This window comes from Procambarus clarkii, chromosome 69 (assembly GCF_040958095.1).
Source record: "Procambarus clarkii isolate CNS0578487 chromosome 69, FALCON_Pclarkii_2.0, whole genome shotgun sequence".
Classification (NCBI taxonomy): domain Eukaryota; kingdom Metazoa; phylum Arthropoda; class Malacostraca; order Decapoda; family Cambaridae; genus Procambarus; species Procambarus clarkii.
Genome location: NC_091218.1, coordinates 25733091 through 25754572, shown reverse-complemented (window position 1 = coordinate 25754572; position 21482 = coordinate 25733091). Strand labels below are relative to the sequence as shown.

General features: G+C 42.4%; 2 protein-coding genes across 7 annotated transcripts in view; one reads left to right on the top strand and one right to left on the bottom strand.

The window, feature by feature from the left end:
• LOC123772179 (transmembrane protein 138) overlaps positions 1-9385 on the bottom strand; it is a 137789-nt gene extending 128404 nt beyond the window's left edge. For 2 of the 6 annotated variants that reach the window (XR_011224046.1, XM_069311297.1), the window contains exons 1-2: positions 7721-7832; positions 2158-2305 (exon numbers count right to left, since the gene is read on the bottom strand). Coding sequence is in view for 2 of the 6 variants with exons in the window: in XM_069311297.1 (XP_069167398.1) it covers positions 2158-2291 (134 nt within the window). In the remaining 4 variants the exon portion in view is untranslated. Of the gene's footprint in view, positions 1-2157; positions 2306-7720; positions 7833-8172; positions 8381-8848 lie in introns of those variants that run through there. The other 4 variants (XR_011224049.1, XR_011224047.1, XR_011224048.1 and 1 more) reach the window with 4 other exon arrangements.
• Positions 8184-21482, top strand: part of LOC123772178 (solute carrier family 25 member 35) — a 133666-nt gene continuing 120367 nt past the window's right edge. Inside the window, exon 1 of the mRNA XM_045765230.2 lies at positions 8184-8612. The gene's annotated coding sequence lies outside the window, so the exon portion shown is untranslated. The remainder of the gene's footprint in view (positions 8613-21482) is intronic.

Sequence of the window (21482 nt, the reverse complement as noted above, 5' to 3'; positions counted from 1 at the left end):
CGACCTGTAGCTGTAGTGCTGCCCTGGCAGCCGGGCATGGAAGTGCCCAGTAGTGCAAAATGGCTTCCAAAACATAAACAACGAAACCGCAGCAGAACATCCAAACCAAAGATGGATGCTCCAGACGGAGGGTGAGTAATTCACGCCAGAAAATATGGTCAGTCCAATGCAGAAGGGTCAAAATATGGTCAAACTAATGCAGGCAAAAAATACCCTTTCCCCTTCACAAGAACCCCAGCTCAATAGGCACAAAGGCCGAAGCTGGAGCAACAAGATCCCAAGTGTTCTTAGCAGACTCCCCTGTGCCCTGGGAACCCCCGACAGAGGCCCCGGGGTAGAGCCCTCCTCACGCCCACTACCCCTGAAGAAAAGGTTGGAGTCTAGGGGAGCAACTTCAAAAAAGGTAGTCTGCCTGATCGACCCAGAAGCCTCGACGGAAAAATTGGGCTCAACCACCTCCGCACCCGGTTCAGAAGGGGTCAATCCCCGAAGCCACCCAAGCCGATCCTCATCCCGAGCAAGACCCTGCCCCTACTCCGAATCCCTCAGATATCTGGGAGCTGGGAGCAGGGTGAACCATGCCCAAATGGGAAGGAAGCGGGAGCTCGGATGGAACCAAGGTCAAAATGACCAACGCCCCCAAATCCTGGTCTCTAAAACCCAAGCAGCGCCGCTCCGGGACTTCCAAATGGGCGACCAACCTGACGAGTTGAGTAAACTGGAGAACAAGTCGAGAAAAAATCCTGTAAGACTTTGGGTCGTAGGTGTCACCGACCCAACAGGCAGCATGACTGAGGCAGTACGGAAGGTCGTCACCCTGAGACAGGGGCAACAAACAACCTTCAACCTCGCACAAGGCAAGAGAGGACTCGGAAGACACGCTCATGGTTACTCCAAGCCTATGCAGATTTCCAGGGTCTGCAGGGGGTGGGGGGGTAGTAATGCCTATGGGTAACCTAGGCACTGGGCTAGCTAAACTGGTTAAACCCTGTCTAATACCAAGCAAACTGGCCACCAGAAGCAGTCGTGGAACCTCGAGGGCACCAGAGGAGGACTACCAAACACAATCTAGGCTTACCTAATAGGAAGCTAGGCAGCCCTCCTCCAGAAGAAAGACTGGAAATAAAAGCAAAACCTTCAAAATCCCACAAACAATCTGACAGCCAGAAAGAATCGTTGGCCGCCGCATGTGTGCAGGCTGCGCAGGCCACAGTGCGCCCTACCCAGCAACAAATCACTCCCCACCCAGGACTATACAAAAATCCTAAGACCCTCGACTAACCCCTAGGGCGAAGTCAATGCCAAGTAACAGAGACCTCTATGGGAGTGAGTTCTGAACGCCCAAGGGAAGATAACCTTGAAATGCAAGGGTAGTACTTACAGGGCACCTAGGGAAGCTGGCCCTAGGTGCATGCAGCCCTGTGTACACAGAACACCTGGCTACCACACACACAGCTGGCACAGCCACACAGGGCAAAATCCAGACAGGAAAGCGAGACCAGAGGCGACTTCTGACCACCATGCACATCAGTCAAGAATGATGAAAGTGCCTCCCCCCTTCCCCCGCTTGGAAGAGGGGGGGGGAAGGCGCCAATGAGTGGGGGCAGTAATTGGATGACGATTTGCTGGTTTGTTTGAGCTTGGTTCTGTTCGGACGTAGGTTGCAATTTTCAACAGTTGGGCGTTTGTATTGTTTCGCCTGTCTTTCTGGGTGCCCCTCCCCAATCGATAGCAGACATGACATACTCTAAATGTTGAGTGCTCATATGGCCCTTGCTCCCTGCGCCTCTCTGAGTGAACCAGGTTCTGGCTTGTGATCTCCGGTAGGCATAAAGAACTCCTGTGACTGATGACCCCCAAACTAATATTGCACATATCAGTTTGGATAGCTTCAGGGAGTCAACGGGGGCTCCCCACAGAAATGGGTTATAAGCTTGTCCAAACAGTGTACAAGTACATAATATCCTAATACTGGGTGAGGTGGATTTTATGAGAAACTGGTAACTCATAACAATGACCACTTGAATGAGGAATTCAATATTATCATATATAAAACAGAAATTGACACAAAAGCAGGCTGCCTCATCACTGAAATGTAAGTAACATAAGATGTTAAAAATATGAAATTACAACATTTATCTTCTGCTGCAAACTTACATATATATAAGAAGTGTCAACAGCGTATTATGTGAAAAGACTTGGAAAATGGCATTAAGTGTAAGATCTACCAGTAGTAATGCCAAGGCTGCACCACTTGACCACCGATACTGTTCTATTCGGTCCCGTGCCATCAGTCTTTTCTAAACTGAAAGTAGAGAAAATACAATAATTGTGGGAGACAATTTATTTCTGATAAATAAAAATGGAACTGTATGGTTGTTAGGATAGGTTAACATAAGCTTGTACGAGACAACTTCAACCACACTTCTCATCAAAGACAAGTTTTTGGACACGTGAAAGTTTAACCCTTAAACAGCGCAAATCATATATAGTATATAGGCTTTCAGTGACAAAACCGAAACCGCACATGTCATATATACAGTATATGATTTCGTGTCTAGTGCTATATGTGTCTAGTGCACAAATGTAGATACTGTACTTCTACGTAACACGTGTATGGAGTGTAATAACAGCAATAGGAGTAGGTTGGGAGCCGCCATTTTCGTGAGGGAGGTGCGTCGTCTGCACGACTTATCATGTTTACTGGTGGCCAATATGGTCTTTGGCCACCATACCAGCTTATTTGTACAGGTATGGTGAATAAAGCAGGTAGATACTTATATATAATGTGTGTATATAGCGTAACAACACCACAAACAGTATTGTTGGAGGAGAAATATTAGCGCATCTGGCCTTGAGGGCGGCCGCCACCAGCTGACTATGTGAGTAGCTACGTCTTTGTGCCTTTACTCACCATACAAGCTTAGATGTACAGTTATGGTGAACAAAACATGTAAATACTTATATATAACATCTGTGTATAGTGACTAAATGCAAACACAGTATTGTGGGAGGAGAATGAGGGCAAGTGAGGTGTTGAGGGAGGGAGTGGCAGTGAGTTGCTGGCTGGTGTGTGGCGGTCACTCCTCGTTGCATTTTGACTCACAATGCCAACTTAGTGGTTCGTTATGGTGAGCAAAACATCCAGATACTTATATATAACCTGTGTATATAGCGTAATAACAGCAAAACTATTTGTTTATTGTTTTATGAACATAATAATTGAATCACTAATATGCACACCATAATTTTGAGTACAGTGATGGTTCACACATTTTATTATATAAATATATCAATTCATTGTATTGAATAATATTACTGCAAAAAAACTAAGAAAAAATCAGAGACATTGAAATAATTAGGTAATATATTTGTGGCAACTGCCGCCTGACAGCTCGAGCGGAGTAGACCTCGTCTGGCGAAGGCTCTGTCAACGCCTCTTTTTTGCCAGACTTCCCTACCCTATTGTGGCTAAAATATGTCGCCTATGATTTTTTTGTTATTTTTTACGTGATCAGGGAACAAAAATGAGCACTTTTATAAGACAAAAGAATTTTTGGATTTTTTTTTTTGCGCCTGTGGATGTTAAAGCCATTTGGACCCCTAGCGGTTTGAGGGTTAAGGGGCCGTCAGTTAGTTTTTTAAAAGTTATTCAATGTCAACCAATATTTTTTGACTATGAACAAATCCCCCAAGCCCTCCCTTCTCTCCCAAACCCCCAAGCCCTCCCTTCTCCCATGCTCCCAAACCCTCCCTTTTCCACCAACCCCTAAGCCCTCCCTTCTTCTCCACCCCCCTAAGCCCTCCTTTCTCCCCCCCAGCCCACCCTCCTCTCCTGCCCCCCCAAGCCCTCATTTTCTCCCCCACAATCCCTCCCTCCTCCCCTACCCTCCCCCAAGACCCCTCTCCCCCAAGCCCTCTCCTCTCCTCTTCCCCATCCCTCTCAAGCCCATCCTTCTACCCCACCCTCTCAAGCCCATCCTTCTACCCCACCCTCTCAGGCCCTTCCTTCTTCTCCACCCCTCAGGCCTTCCCTTCACCCTACCTCTCCATACCAGATCTTCCCCGCCCCCCCCCCTCTCACAACCCCAGATCCCCCAGGTCCTTCTTCCTAGGCCATCCCATCCCAGACCCTCCCTGTTTCCCTACTCCAGTAAAATCAGCAGAAACTGAAGATGGACAGAAGAGAGTCAGCTTGAAGGTGATGTACTGGAACACAGATGGGATTACAAGACAGGCAAGTGAACTAGGAAAAGAGCACAAGAAGTGAACCAGGATGTAATTGGACTCACAGAAACAAAATTCTCAGGAATCATAACAAATGCGATGTTTCCCCAGGACTACACTGTAATAAGAAAAGAGAGGGAAGGAAGGGGGGGAGGGGAAGGCAGAGTGGCCCTACTAACGAGAAAGGAATGGAGTTTCAATGACATGAGTATCCCGGGCTGTGAGGGGTTCAGAGACTACATAACAGGCACCATGACGGGAGGACCAAGAGTAGTAGTAGTAGTGATGATATATAACCCTCCACCAAACAACAAAGACCCAGGCAAGAGTATGACAGAAACAATATGGCAGTTAACACCATAATTGAGAGGGCAGCCTCTGCTGCCAGTAGAAATCGATCCCATCTGCTCATCATCGGGAGACTTCAATCACGGAAGGATAGACTGGGAAAACAAGGAAACGCACGGAGGTGAGGAAACATGGAAAGCTACACTGTTGGAGGTGGCAACAAAAAACTTTTTAATCCAACATGAAAGGGGACCCCCACAATAATGAGAGGAAATGATGAACGAGCGAGATGTGACCTAGTCTTCCCTCTGAACGACTCCAACATAGGGAAATTGGTTTCGAGGCCCCAGTAGGAATGAGCAATCACAGTGTACTGATGTTTGAGTATCAGGTCAAAGAAGGGGTAATGTACTCAAGGAAATGACCTGAAAACAAAAGGCTAGCATTCCGAAAGGAAAACTATGAGGAGATAAGAAAATTCCTAACAGATAAAACATGGGAAACAGAGCTTAGGGAAAAGACGGCCCAAGACATGATGGACTACATCATGAAGAAGTGTAAGGAAGCAGTAGACAAGTTTGTCCCAGTCCGAAAGGAAAAAAATGAAATGCAGACGAGAAATCCATGGTTTAATCAGAGATGTAAGCTAGCAAGGCCACAATGTACAAGGGCATGGAGAAACTATAGAAATAACAGGACATTTGAGAGCAGAGAAAGATACCAGAGTGCCAGGAATGAATACATCACGGTGAGAAGAGAGGCAGAATGCAATACGAAAATGACATAGCAAGCAAGGAAAAGACTGAACCTAAATTGCTGCACAGCCACATCAGGAAAAAAACTAACAGTGACGGAACAAGTAATGAAACTGAGGATAGGGGCAGACAGGTTCACTACAAATGACAAGGAAGGGTGCAAGGAACTGAATAAAAAATTCCAGGTTTTCACATTAGAGCAAGGAGAAGTTCCAGAATCATGAGAGGGAATAGTTAACCAGGCACCACTATTAGAGTTTGGGATTACCAGTGGGGATGTAAAGAAGCTTTTGCTAGAGTTGGATGTGACAAAGGCTATAGACCCAGATCGAATCTCACCATGGATACTAAAGGAAAAAGCAGCACTGTGCCTGCTACTCTCCATAGTGTACAACAAATCACTGGTAACAGGTGAACTGCCAAAAATTTGGAAGATAGCTAATGAAGTCTTGATGTACAAGAAGGGGGGGGGGGATAGACAGGAGGCAATGAACTACAGGCCAGTGTTCCTAACTTGCATACCATGTAAGTTGATGGAAAAGATTGTGGGGAAAAAGCTAGTGGAACATCTGGAGCAAAAGAACTTTGTATCACAGCATCAGCATGGGTTCAGGGATGGCAAGTTCTGCCTCACAGGATTAATTGAATTCTATGATCAGGCAACAAAAATCAGGCAAGAAAGAGAAGAGTGGGCAGACTGCATATTTTTGGATTGCCAGAAAGCCTTTGACACAGTACCACACAAGAGGCTAGTGCAACTGCTGGAGATGCAGGCAGGAGTGAAAGGGAAGGTACTCCATTGGATAAGGGAGTACCTAAGTAACAGGAGACAGCGAGTCACTGTGAGGGGTGAGGCCTCAGATTGGCGAGGCATCACCAGTGGAGTCTCGCAGGGTTCAATTCATGGACCTATACTATTTTTGATATATGTAAATGATCTCCCAGAGGGAATAGAATCGTTCTTCTCATTGTTTGCTGATGACACAAAGATTATGAGGAGGATTAAGACAGATGAACATAGTATGAGGCTACAAGATGACCTAGACACACTGAATGAATGGTCCAACAAATGGCTACTAAAGTTCAACCTGAGTAAATGTACGGTAGTGAAATTAAATTATATAACCACAGGAAGGAAGCTGGAGGGAGGGAATTTTGAGGTGAAGATGCCAAGCCATTATGACTATATAGCACCAGTAGTGAAACTAGGCTGTGGAAACAGGAGGCCAGACACAGGATACTGAATGGGAGATGAAATTCTTGAAGAAACGGACAGAGAGAAAGATCTAGGAGTTGATATCACACCAAACCAGTCTCCTGAAGCCCAAAGAATAACATCTGCAGCGTATATACTGCAGATGTATGTTAGCAAGGTTAGCTAACATTAGAACTGCCTTCAGGAACCTGTGTAAGGAATCTTTAGAACCTTGTATACCATATATGTAATACCAATCCTGGAGTATGCGGCCCCAGCATGGAGCCCGTACCTTGTCAAGCATAAGACGAAGCTGGGAAAAGTTCTGAGGTATGCCACTAGGCTAGTCCCAGAACTAAGAGGCATGAGTTACTAGGAAAGACTGTAAAATGCATCTCACGATACTGGAAGATAGAAGCGTAAGGGGAGACATGATCTACCTACAAAAGTCTCAGAGGAATTGACAGATTAGATAAGGATAAACTGTTTAACACAAGTGGTACACGAACAAAGGGACACAGGTGGAAACCGAGTACCCAAATGAGTCACAGGGACTTTGGGAAGAGCTTTTCAGTGTCAAGAGTAGTTAACAAATGGAATGCATTAGGCAGCAATGTGGTGGAGGCTGACTCCATACATAGTTTCCAATATAGATATGATAGAGCCCAGTAAGCTCAGAAATCTGTAGACCAGTTGATTGACAGTTGAGAGGCGGGACTGAAGAGCCAGAGCTCAACCCCCACAAGCACAACTAGGTGAGATCATGTTAGGCTTATAATGAGGTCCTCCCCCACCCCCTAAGGTCAAATTAATGACCCTCCCCAGAACTCAACCCAACAAGCTGACTAACTCCTGGGTATCTATTTACTGCTAGGTGGACAGGGGCATTGGGTGGTAGGAAATGCACTCTCCATGGATTAGAACCAGGAATTCCTGACTATAAGTCAAGAACGAACCCAACTGCACTACTGGGACCCAATGCACATAAACAATTTTGCTTGCAATGCATATACAGTACTTTATTTCATTGAACACTGATTTGCCTCATACAGTGTCTAACACTTTCACGGACCCCCTAAACCCGATGTATGGACCCCTTGGAGGAGGGGGGGGGAGGATCCATGGACCTCAGGTTAAGAAACCGTCCTATTGGGAGGTGTTGTACATGCTGCTATGGGGATATGTTCACACAGAAGATGAGTCACACTGCCCAATAGACTTGCCCAGCGGTTCAAAATTGTAAAGTGTAAATAACCTTGACTATTGTGTGGCTGTCAAGTGCGGCGGCGGACGGTCCATGAACTTGAACCTCAGCTGTTGTTGTGTCGCCATGACAACCACCTTCCACACCCTCAATACCTCCCAGTTATAATTAATATATGTGTTTACGTTTCATCCCTCAAACGAAATAATCAGTTTTATAGTTATCGTGTATTTAAATTTACCATGGAGCTATTTTTAGTGTAATACAGGTCAATTCATGTCAAATATAATTGCATCTCCGAAGAGTGTGGCATCTACCATTGTTTACTAACAACCTCACATGTTTAGTTAACTTCGACTCTATTATATATTTTCATCTGGTCAAATACAAAATAATAATTTAACCATTATATTTATGCAAATTACTTGCATTAACATTGTTATTTTATTACACACGTTTGTGCGCAGAATCCACACTGACCAGATTAATACTTAGTGACATACCATATATATTAATCTATAACTGTGTTCCAGAACCCGGAGTGGGTGTGACCTGGTCAGGTCAACGCTCACCTGACCTGACAGGACCTGTCATGTACAACCCGTGCAACTGGCGTCTGCAATCACCTTAAGGTGCTCCTCCTCATCATCAGCTGGTCGCCGTCAGCTGCTTGACGCACAGATTACGCAACATGGAGAGTCAGCTGGCGGCACTGCCACAGCCCTCGTCACCCTGACTTGCTTCCACTCCTTCCCTTCTCACCTGTCACCCTTTCTCGGGGGCGGCCCTGCCTCTTGATCTGATCTTCACCTGACCCTGGCCACACTACATGCCTCCTCGCAGACAGTTGGCAGCACAAACCTGTTTGTGCTCCACATGTAAACAACAAGGGAAGTTGGGATCAGCTGTTTGTGTCTTCTGGGATCCATAATCATAGCTTCAGGTTAGTTACAAAAGTTAAGACACCTTAACTGTTGTTGTTGTTAAAGATTCGCAACCTGGAACAAAGTTCCAAGTAGCACGGGCTATGGGGATACAAGACACTCCGTACATTAACAACATCGCACACTAATATTTTTACCACTTCGGACACCAGCATTCGACGTTTCGCATATGTGTACGTGTTCCATATTAAAACGACAATATAATGCTATTAACAATTAAAATCTTATACTTAACAGGCATATAGTTATTAAATGAAATTTAGTGATGTAATAGACATAATCCGGAGTTGGTAAGGACGCCGCCCGCCAGCGTAAACACAACACACCCGAATTCCCACAAACACGATACAACGCACAAAACACAACACTTCTGTCAGTTTTTGGATAAACTCCTTTTATGTTTATAATGTGAGAGTTATACTTGTATAAAATGATAACTATTATAGGTAAGCGCCTAATATTTAATATTAATCAATAAAAAAGAAGTCAGAAGCCACACGCCTGTCTGTACATGTCTTTTGTGTAAAAGTATTTTGGGCGCTCATGTACTTGTGCGCTAGCTGGCGTTCACAACTGTTCTCGCCTGCAAGCATTAGAATTAAACAAACGAATTCATTTTTTCATTTATATACAAGAAGAGAAGGCTACCCTTGAGTCTGTAATATTCATCTGATCACTGGTCTCCCATTTGGTCCTCATTGCTTTATCTTACTATTATTGAATGTGAATAACCGTATTATGCAATTTCAATTTCTTCTATTTCTTTCTTTATTATGCACCCCATACCCATCCCGTGGGCGATGGTGTAAAGGATTACAGAGGCACATAATCGGTTCAGGAACTGAACCCTCTAGTTCGTTTAGCTAAGCAAATAACAATGTTTGACGCTAGTTTCAAAATTATTAATGTTGTATACACATGTACTACACAAGAGGCTCACAACAGTCACTATAAAAGGCACTTTACATCTATAGTGAGTCACACAGTTACTAGTCTTGCTCCACACCCACCCAACTGGGCGGCAGCTTTACAGTCATGTGCTCCATACCCACCCAACTGGGCGGCAGCTTTACAGTCATGTGCATGCATTACCTACAGTAAGCAAATTTTGGATACTTCGCTAAGATTTCGGGCAGCACATCATTATGAATGAAGTACTTACACATTTCATTATGCAACTTTAATAAAGTTGTCCTTCAGCATTTTGTGGTATTCAGCTACCCTTATCTTCTGTATGTTCCTCACATTACCAGTATACACAAACATTGACATGTAGGGATATAGACTCTCAGGTAAGTTAGTAATTTAAATGCACAGTAGCAGTCCTAGGCGTTCAATCCCCGACCATCGTCCAAGTGGTTTGGCACCATTCCTCCTCATCCCATCCCAAATCCTTATCCTGATCCCTTCCCAGTGTTAAATAATTGTAATGAACAGGCACTATATATTATATATACATTATATATATATATATATATATATATATATATATATATATATATATATATATATATATATATATATATATATACATTTGAGTGAGGTGGAAGGGGTGATGTGGCATTAACACAAGACAGAACAAGATGTGGCATTAATAGGGTATTAATTTCATCAACACAAGACAGAACAAAAGGTGGTATTAATAGGGTATTAATTTCATGAAATTATATTATTATGCACCCCATACACAACACAACAACACAAATACTTAATATTAATTTCAAATATTAATTTCATGAAATATTAATTTTATTAACAAATATTAATTTCATGAAATTAATACCCTATTAATACCACCTTTTGTTCTGTCTTGTGTTGATGAAATTAATACCCTATTAATGCCACATCTTGTTCTGTCTTGTGTTAATGCCACATCACCCCTTCCACCTCACTCAAATGTAGATATAAAATCGGAGATGCGTAAGTTCTATTCAGTTATATATATATATATATTTTCTGATCAGGGGGAGAAAGATACTGGCAGTATGGGGCTTTAAATTTATTGAAGATTAAATTCTGCAGAACATGTAAATATATAAAGTTTCAAATATATAAAGTAAGTAAATATATAAAGTTTATATTAAACACGTTTTATATTATAGACTTATAACAAAGTTTATATTATATTAAACTTAATATTGAACATGTAAATATATAAAGTTTCAAATATATAAAGTAAGTAAATATATAACGTTTATATTAAAATATATAAAGTAAATATATAAAGTAAGAATTAACAGTAACAATTCCAAGTCCGAGGACTAGATTTAACTTAAAAGGTACACCCGTACTAAGTATGAGACCTTAGCCTATAGTGACATGGAAACTAATTATGCAGAAACCTAAAGGTTAACTGGTACTAGAATTAAGGTCGAGTGCAAATGTGTAGTAATTATATAACACTAGGATATAACAGGCAGGACACAAAGAATAACTAATAAGTGAGAGACCACATAACACGTAATGTACCCGGCCAAGAGGCCGTAAAAGACCTAATGAATAAGGAGAAGGGGGTGTGACTACAAGTAGGGCTTACTAGCACCTAGACTGGGCAAAGTATTAGCTGCGGACAGCGGGACACTTGGGGACCGGCGCTGCACCCCCCTTCCCACATGCAGTGGGGAGAAAAGGGGACAACTGTGCAAAGCATGACGGGGGTACAAAGACAGCCGCTTGCAAAGGGGAGGTGGGTGGGCTTTGCGAGGGCAGCGGCGGGGGCAGGCGGAGTGAGGGCAGAGCCCCTCTGTGCGCCCGTATTTATACGGCCCCAGACTGCCCGCGCAACGCCGCGGGACGCGCTGCGCAAATGTTTCTTTCTCCCCTATCAGAAATATCCCCGCTTGCGATCAAGCAGTGACCACATATATATATATATATATATATATATATATATATATATATATATATATATATATATATATATATATATATATATATATATATATATATATATATTAGTATATTTTGGTAGCAGTCTTTCCTGTAGACATATTTTATTAAATATGACCGAAAAAGTAAGATTAATAATTCTAACACGAATTTTCTCAATCTTTCGTACATTATGCTTCACTGTTGGAGGTAAATCAAAAATCACTTCTCCAAAATTCATTTTTATTTCTAGTCTGACGCGACACGGGCGCGTTTCGTAAAACTTATTACATTTTCAAAGACTTCACAAATACACAACTGATTAGAACTTGCGTTTCCCTGATTTTATATCTACATTTGAGTGAGGTGGGAAGGGTGATGTGGCATTACATTTGAGTAAGGTGGGAAGGATGATGTGGCATTAGAGGATATTAATAGGGTATTAAAAGTATCAACACAAGACAGAACACGAAACAATGGATATTGAATAGAAGTGTTTGTAGAAAGCCTATTGGTCCATATTTCTTGATGCTTCTATATTGGAGCGGAGTCTTGAGGTGGGTAGAATATAGTTGTGCAATAATTGGCTGTTGATTGCTGGTGTTGACTTCTTGATGTGTAGTGCCTCGCAAACGTCGAGCCGCCTGCTATCGCTGTATCTATCGATGATTTCTGTGTTGTTTACTAGGATTTCTCTGGCGATGGTTTGGTTATGGGAAGAGATTATATGTTCCTTAATGGAGCCCTGTTGTTTATGCATCGTTAAACGCCTAGAAAGAGATGTTGTTGTCTTGCCTATATACTGGGTTTTTTGGAGCTTACAGTCCCCAAGTGGGCATTTGAAGGCATAGACGACGTTAGTCTCTTTTAAAGCGTTCTGTTTCGTGTCTGGAGAGTTTCTCATGAGTAGGCTGGCCGTTTTTCTGGTTTTATAGTAAATCGTCAGTTATGCTACAAACGAGTGGAGAAATAGCAACATCGACCATAGTATCCGTACCCGCATTGAACAACACCTCGACATCCTCACAGACCAACATCACCTCAGCACTGAAACAAGGATTATCAAGAAACTAACAACATTATATGGAGGACCTATGGCAATTCCACGACCAAGAGATGGCTTCCTGAACCTTGCAGGAATTAACCTCACTGAGGACCAAGTCACTCTCCTAAATCTGGGCATAAACTGTCATGTTATGTCCAGACCGAGTGAAATGGCCCGGAAAGTGGAGTTGGAAATTCTGTTGGACGACATATTCGACCTCGAGACACAAAAGAAGGTCACTACCAAAGATACCTTACAAGCAGAACTTATTGCAGAAGGAGGAAAGAATCGAGGCAACTACAGAAGCACCATACTGTCCCCCGAGCTTAGAGCGGCAGCTAAAAGCCTTCGTGAGAACAAGGAGATAGTTGTCAGGAGAGGTGACAAGTCGCCAATATATGTCATTCTTAAAAAAGACGAATATCTGGCGAAAATGAACATCATACTCTCTGACCAAACTAAGTTCCAAAGGGTAACGAAGGACACTACAGCCGAATTAAAAGCAAAGGTCAACAAACTGATCGAAACTGTGAACGCCAAGAAATCCGGACTCCACCTGCCAAAGATCATTGGGGAATATAAACCTGGATATGCGTATGGAAATGTCAAGACGCACAAGCCTGGAAACCCACTTCGGCCAATCATTAGCCAGATACCCACACCCACGTACAGATTGGCGAAGCGACTCAACGGCCTGCTGACTCCTTATGTTCCTTGCGCCTTCAGCCTGAAGTCTCCAAAGGAATTTGTGGACTTACTGCGGGGCGCACGGGCCACAGGGATAAGAGCCTCGTTGGACGTAGAATCGCTGTTTACCAACGTACCTGTGGACGAGACAATCGGAATGATAGCCGACAGAGTGTATCGGGATCCAGCCTGTACTCCTCTTGACATGCCAGAAAGTATTCTGAGGAAACTACTCCAAGCTTGTACTAAAGAGGCACCCTTCTTGAGCCCGGATGGGCACATGTATAAGCAAGTAGATGGGGTCGCTATGGGTTCTCCCCTAGGTGTCCTGTTTGCAAACTTCTACATGGGTACCATCGAGCAAAAAGTCTTAGTCGACATGAACTTGAAACCGGCCATATACTGCAGGTATGTTGACGACATTTTTACACAGGTACCTGATGTCAGACATCTGCAGGAGCTGAAGGAGGCATTTGAGCAGAGTTCCGTGCTGCGTTTCACTTACGAGACGGAAAAGGATGGGAAGCTGCCTTTTCTAGATGTAACAGTCATGGAAAAGGGCGGAGGTTTCCACACTGCAGTCTACACAAAGGAAACAAACATAGGAATGTGCCTAAATGCCAACAGCGACTGCCCCGACAGGTACAAGAGGAGTGTTGTTAACGCATACGTCGACCGTGCCCTCAGCCACAGCTCAGAATGGAAGCAAGTCGACGAAGAACTCTGTAGGGTAAGGCAGGTTCTAGTCAATAACGGCTTCTCCAATGGTTTCATCGAAGACATCATAAGAAGGAAAGTGAAAAGCCATGCAACCTCCGAAGAGACAACTAACACAACACCTATACCCCCTATTAGACTATTTTACAGGAACTTCTTTTCCACAGCTCATAAAACAGAGGAAAGGGTCCTGAAAGATATTGTTAATAGAAACGTTATCCCTACAGACAAAAATCAGAGGATACAACTGACGATTTACTATAAAACCAGAAAAACGGCCAGCCTACTCATGAGAAACTCTCCAGACACGAAACAGAACGCTTTAAAAGAGACTAACGTCGTCTATGCCTTCAAATGCCCACTTGGGGACTGTAAGCTCCAAAAAACCCAGTATATAGGCAAGACAACAACATCTCTTTCTAGGCGTTTAACGATGCATAAACAACAGGGCTCCATTAAGGAACATATAATCTCTTCCCATAACCAAACCATCGCCAGAGAAATCCTAGTAAACAACACAGAAATCATCGATAGATACAGCGATAGCAGGCGGCTCGACGTTTGCGAGGCACTACACATCAAGAAGTCAACACCAGCAATCAACAGCCAATTATTGCACAACTATATTCTACCCACCTCAAGACTCCGCTCCAATATAGAAGCATCAAGAAATATGGACCAATAGGCTTTCTACAAACACTTCTATTCAATATCCATTGTTTCGTGTTCTGTCTTGTGTTGATACTTTTAATACCCTATTAATATCCTCTAATGCCACATCATCCTTCCCACCTTACTCAAATGTAATGCCACATCACCCTTCCCACCTCACTCAAATGTAGATATAAAATCAGGGAAACGCAAGTTCTAATCAGTTGTGTATTTGTGAAGTCTTTGAAAATGTAATAAGTTTTACGAAACGCGCCCGTGTCGCGTCAGACTAGAAATAAAAATGAATTTTGGAGAAGTGATTTTTGATTTACCTCCAACAGTGAAGCATAATGTACGAAAGATTGAGAAAATTCGTGTTAGAATTATTAATCTTACTTTTTCGGTCATATTTAATAAAATATATATATATATATATATATATATATATATATATATATATATATATATATATATATATATATATATATATATATATATATATATATATATATATATATATATATATATATATATATATATATATATGAATATGACAATGTCAGACCACGGAGGAAAAATGAAACAGGAAATTTCCTTAAGTACTTTCGTATATTAAATACATCTTCAGAAAGTCTGAAGATGTATTTAATATACGAAAGTACTTAAGGAAATTTCCTGTTTCATTTTTCCTCCGTGGTCTGACATTGTCACATTCTTAATCACGTGTTTATTTTCGTGATATACACACATATATATATATATATATATATATATATATATATATATATATATATATATATATATATATATATATATATATATATATATATATATATTCCAAGTCCGATATATATATATATACTGTATATATATATATATATATATATAAATAAATAAAATTATGCCAGTATAATCTTATAATATATACTGGTCTAATAAAATAATTAGACCAGTTAATACTCTCACTCATTGTGTTAGCATATGTTAGCTTGATAAAACTAACTGTTCATTGTTGAGAAATGTGTTAACAAACAATATATCTGACTTTATCAAGACTGTAGCTTGCTTAGCAAAAGAGGGAACTTTATTAAATTTGGGTTCAGTTTAACTACCTCTCAATGGATGAGTAATTGGGGCATAATAAAGGAACTAAGCTCATAAAATGAAAGATGGGAAAACAACATGCCTACCAATTGGTAGGCATGTTGGCAAAACAAAATTGGTAGGCATGTAGGCAAAACAAAATTGGTGCCTACCAATTTTTGTCAACTACCATTCAAGCTGTCATTGCAATCAATCTTAGCTACCTATGTGCTTTAATATACTGTATCTACAATTTTCTCTCATCTTCTTTTTTTCATTTCATGTAACTGTTATCATTTTTTTGTCTATAAATTTTGCAAGTATTTACCTCCTTAAAATTTTCTTAGATTAAGGACCTGCCCGAAACGCTGCGCGTGCTAGTGGCTTTACAAGACTGTAATTACCATATTTGTATCCTCACATTCCTTATGTACATTCTTGTATATGCATAAATAAATAAATAAATAACATTAGAGAGATAAACTCGAGAGACGTTTTCATGTTAACCCGAAAATTATTTGAGGAGCAAGACGGACTGCGGGTCAGGCAATTGGTCTTCATGCTATCGTTATGGGGGATCAGCCATTACACGTGTTAATGACTTTTGTATAGTTGTGTAGTTAAGGACAACAGGGTAAAGGGGTAATGGGCATTGTGGTTGATTGTTCTACCTGGGAATCCTCCACTGTTTTATATCTTATGTATGTATGTATGTACTCACCTAGTTGTGTTTGCAGGGGTTGAGCTCTGGCTCTTTGGTCCCGCCTCTCAACCGTCAATCAACTGATGTACAGATTCCTGAGCCTACTGGGCTCTGTCATATCTACATTTGAAACTGTGTATGGAGTCAGCCTCCACCACATTACTGCCTAATGCATTCCATTTATTAACTACTCTGACACTGAAAAGTTCTTTCTATAATCTCTCTGTGGCTCATTTGGGTACTCAGCTTCCACCTGTGTTCCCTTATGCGTGTACCACATGTGTTAAATAAATGTATGTATGTATGTAGGTAAGGAGAGAGAGAGTGAGAGAGAGAGAGAGAGAGAGAGAGAGAGAGAGAGAGAGAGAGAGAGAGAGAGATGAAGACCGAGACAGAGAAATAGATATAGACAGAGTCAGGGAGAGAATGTTAGACACAGAGACGGATAGATAAGGATATGCAAAGTCAGTGAGAGAATGACAGAGATAGAGCGAGGAAAGAGACAGAGAGATAGGCTGACACAGAGAATGGCAAAAACGAGGAGAGGCAGAGACAGAGGGAGACAGGGACAGGGACAGGCGGACAGGGACAGGAGCAGAGGGACAGGGACAGACAGACAGGGCCAGAGGAGGGACGGGGGAACAGAGGGGGGGGGCAGTGGGACAGGGACAGGGACAGAGACAGAGGGACAGGGTCAGAGAGGGGGACCGGGGGACAGAGGGAGGAGAGGGGTCAGGAGACCAAGAGAGAGGGGACAGAGGAGAGACAGGGGATAGAAAGAGTGGGCAGGGGGACAGGGACAGACAGAGAAGGACAGGGACAGAGGGACAGGAACAGGGGGGCAGAAAGGGCGGACAGGGGGCAGAGATAGGGACAGGGAACAGAGACAGGGACAAGGGGACTGGAGGAAAAAGAGGGGGACAGATGAAGGACAGCGGACAGAAAGAGTGGGCAGGGGGACAGAGAGGTACAGGGGACAGAGAGAAGGACAGGGGGACAGAGATGGACAGGGGGACATAGAGGAACAGGGGGACAGAGTGACAGGGGGGGACAGAGTGACAGGGGGGACAGAGAGAGGAACAGGAGGACAGAGAGGAACAGGGGGACAGAGAGAGACAGGGGGACAGAGAGAGGGACAATGGGATAGAGAGGGACAGGGGGACAGAGAGATGGAAAGGGGGGACAGAGGGGGGGACAGGGGGGAAAGGGATCGGGGACAGAGGACAGAAAATGTGGGCAAGGGGACAAAATGAGGGACAGGGGGACAAAGATGGACAGGGGGACAAAGATGGACAGGGCGACAAAGATGGACAGGGGGACAGGAGGAAAGGGGGGAGATGTATGAGGGGGGGATTGTTTGCGAGAGATGGAGAAGGGGTATTTAGAACGGTAAGTTAGAGAGGGAGCAACTAAGGCGCATCATTGAAAAGCAAATGAGCATCATTGTAATAGCAGGAGCCACGCACATCTTCAGCCTGCGTTGTTGAGACATTGTCAATTAAGCGGTGTCCAATAGCAGTATCTTCGGTATTTAAGCGATACCTTAAAAAATACTGGAAATATTGAAAGATATTAATCCAGATATTAATCCCCTTGTGCAACGCACACAAGAGGCAACAGCTTCTAGCTCTACAAGCAGCAATATAAAATAGAGAATAGGCGATTGTTTTCACTCATAGTGTAATAAACCCACGGACCCACCCACCCGCTGAAGCCGTAAATACCAAGACATTACTTCCGTTTAAAATTTAGCCGGAATAATCCTCAGGTATGTGGAGGATGTGGGAGGCCTTTGATCAACCGCCAACTTCCTGCCCCGTCGACAGGGCCATCAGCCCTCAGTCTGCCCTCAGCCAAATTCATGTGAAACATGTATGTGTGTGTATTAAATATTTTAATTTATTATTTCTAAGATTTAGCTGTTAGCTCTTGGACCCCGCCTTTCTAAGCGTCGGTTGTCTAATGTACCGACTCTCGCCCTCTTTTCCTCCATCATATCTAAACAACATATATTTTTATCTAACACACACACACATCCCCAAGATGCAGCCTTTAGCAGCTTCCTAACTTTCAGGTTCCTATTTACTGCAAGGTGAATAGAGGCATTAGTGTGTGTATGTTTGTGTCTGTGTACGTGTGTGTGTATGTGTGTACGTGTGTGTGTATACTCACCTAGTTGTGGTTGCGGGGGTTGAGCTCTGGCTCTTTGATCCCGCCTCTCAACTGGCAATCAACTGATGTACAGATTCCCGAGCCTACTGGGCTCTATCATATCTGCATTTGAAACTGTGTATGGAGTCAGCCTCCACCACATCACTGCCTAATGCATTCCATCTATTAACTACACTGACACTGAAAAAGTTCTTTCTAACATCCCAGTGGCTCATTTGGGTACTAAGTTTCCACCTGTGTCCCCTTGTTCGCCTACCACCCGTGTTAAACAGTTTATCTTTATGTACCCTATCAATTGCTCTGAGAATTTTGTAGGTAGTGATCATGTCTCCCCTTACTCTTCTGTCTTCCAGTGTCATGAGGTGCATTTCTCGCAGCCTGTCCTCGTAACTCATGCCTCTCAGTCCTGGGACTAGCCTATTGGCATACCACTAAACTTTTTCAAGCTTCGTCTTGTGCTTGACAAGGTGTGTGTGTAATTACCTAAGTGTAATTACCTAAGTGTAGTTACAGGATGAGAGCTACGCTCGTGGTGTCCCGTCTTCCCAGCACTCTTTGTCATATAACGCTTTGAAACTACTGACGGTCTTGGCCTCCACCACCTTCTCACTTAACTTGTTCCAACCGTCTACCACTCTATTTGCGAAGGTGAATTTTCTTATATTTCTTCGGCATCTGTGTTTAGCTAGTTTAAATCTATGGCCTCTTGTTCTTGAAGTTCCAGGTCTCAGGAAGTCTTCCCTGTCGATTTTATCAATTCCTGTTACTATTTTGTACGTAGTGATCATATCACCTCTTTTTCTTCTGTCTTCTAGTTTTGGCATATTTAATGCTTCTAACCTCTCCTCGTAGCTCTTGCCCTTCAGTTCTGGGAGCCACTTAGTAGCATGTCTTTGCACCTTTTCCAGTTTGTTGATGTGCTTCTTAAGATATGGGCACCACACAACAGCTGCATATTCTAGCTTTGGCCTAACAAAAGTCATGAACAACTTCTTTAGTATATCGCCATCCATGTATTTAAATGCAATTCTGAAGTTAGAAAGCATTGCATAGGCTCCTTGCACAATATTCTTAATGTGGTCCTCAGGTGATAGTTTTCTATCTAGAACCACTCCTTGATCTCTTTCTTTATCAGAATTCTTTAAAGATTTCTCACATAATATATAGGTTGTGTGGGGTCTATGTTCTCCTATTCCACATTCCATAACATGACATTTATTAACATTAAATTCCATTTGCCAAGTGGTGCTCCATATACTTATTTTGTCCAGGTCTTCTTGAAGGGCATGACAATCATCTAAATTTCTTATCCTTCCTATTATCTTAGCATCATCAGCAAACATGTTCATATAATTCTGTATACCAACTGGTAGATCATTTATGTACACAATAAACATCACTGGTGCAAGAACTGAACCCTGTGGTACTCCACTTGTGACATTTCTCCATTCCGATACATTGCCTCTGATTACTGCCCTCATTTTTCTATCAGTCAGAAAATTTTTTATCCATGATAGAAGCTTACCTGTCACCCCTCCAATATTTTCCAGTTTCCAGAACAACCTCTTATGTGGAACTCTGTCGAAAGCCTTTTTTAGGTCCAGATAGATGCAGTCAACCCAGCCATCTCTTTCCTGTAATATCTCTGTGGCCCGATCATAGAAACTGAGTAAATTCGATACACAGGATCTTCCTGATCGAAAACCATACTGTCTGTCTGATATTATATCATTTCTCTCCAGGTGTTCTACCCATTTAGTTTTGATTAGCTTTTCCAATACTTTCACTATTACACTTGTCAATGATACAGGTCTATAATTGAGGGGGTCTTCCCTGCTGCCACTTTTGTAGATTGGAACTATGTTAGCCTGTTTCCACACGTCTGCTACGATTCCTGTACACAGGGATGCCTGAAAGATCAGGTGAAGTGGAATGCTGAGCTCAGATGCACATTCTCTCAGAACCCATGGTGAAACGCCATCTGGGCCAGCTGCTTTGTTCCTCCCGAGCTCCTTTAGCATATTTTCCACTTCATCTCTAGACACCTCTATCCGCTCTATGTTGTTCTCTGGAATTCTTATTGTGTCTGGTTCTCTGAAGATTTCATTTTGTACAAACACACTTTGGAACTTTTCATTTAATGTTTCACACATTTCCTTTTCATTTTCCGTGAATCTGTTTCCCATTTCCAACCTCTGGATATTATCCTTTACCTGCAATTTGTTGTTTATGAATTTGTAGAATAGGCCCGGTTCTGTTTTACATTTATCTGCTATCCCTTTTTCAAAATTTCTTTCTGCCTCTCTCCTTACTGCTGTATAATTGTTTCTCGCATCTTTGTATCGCTGGTATGTTTGGGGGTTTGGCCTCTTCCTATACTGATTCCATTTTTGTGTCTTTTGGTCTCTTGCCCTCTCACAATTTCTGTCGAACCAATCCTGTTTTCTGGTCCTGCATCTCTGTTTTGGTATAAATTTTTTTGTGCCTTTATCATATATTTCACAAAACTTGCCATACATCTCATTCACTTCCTTGCCTAGCATCAAGTCTGTCCAATTATACTCACTAAAAAAATTTCTAAGGTCACCATAATGTCCTCTCCTGAAGTCTGGTTTTTCAACTGCTTCAACCTCCTTATTTTCTTCCAGCTTATAACGCATTGCATACTTTATTCCCAAAAAGACATGGTCACTTTTACCCAAGGGAGGAAGGTACTGAATGTCAAATATCTCTTCCTCCTTCCTGGTAAATATCAAATCTAGCATGGAGGGAACGTCCCCTTCCCTCATCCTCGTAGCTTGTTTAACATGTTGATACAAGAATGTTTCCAGGATGAGGTCTACAAATTTACAGGTCCAAAAATCTTCTGTTTTAGCTTCATATGCTTCCCAGTCTATGGATTTCAAGTTGAAGTCACCGACTATCAACAGTCGTGATCTATCG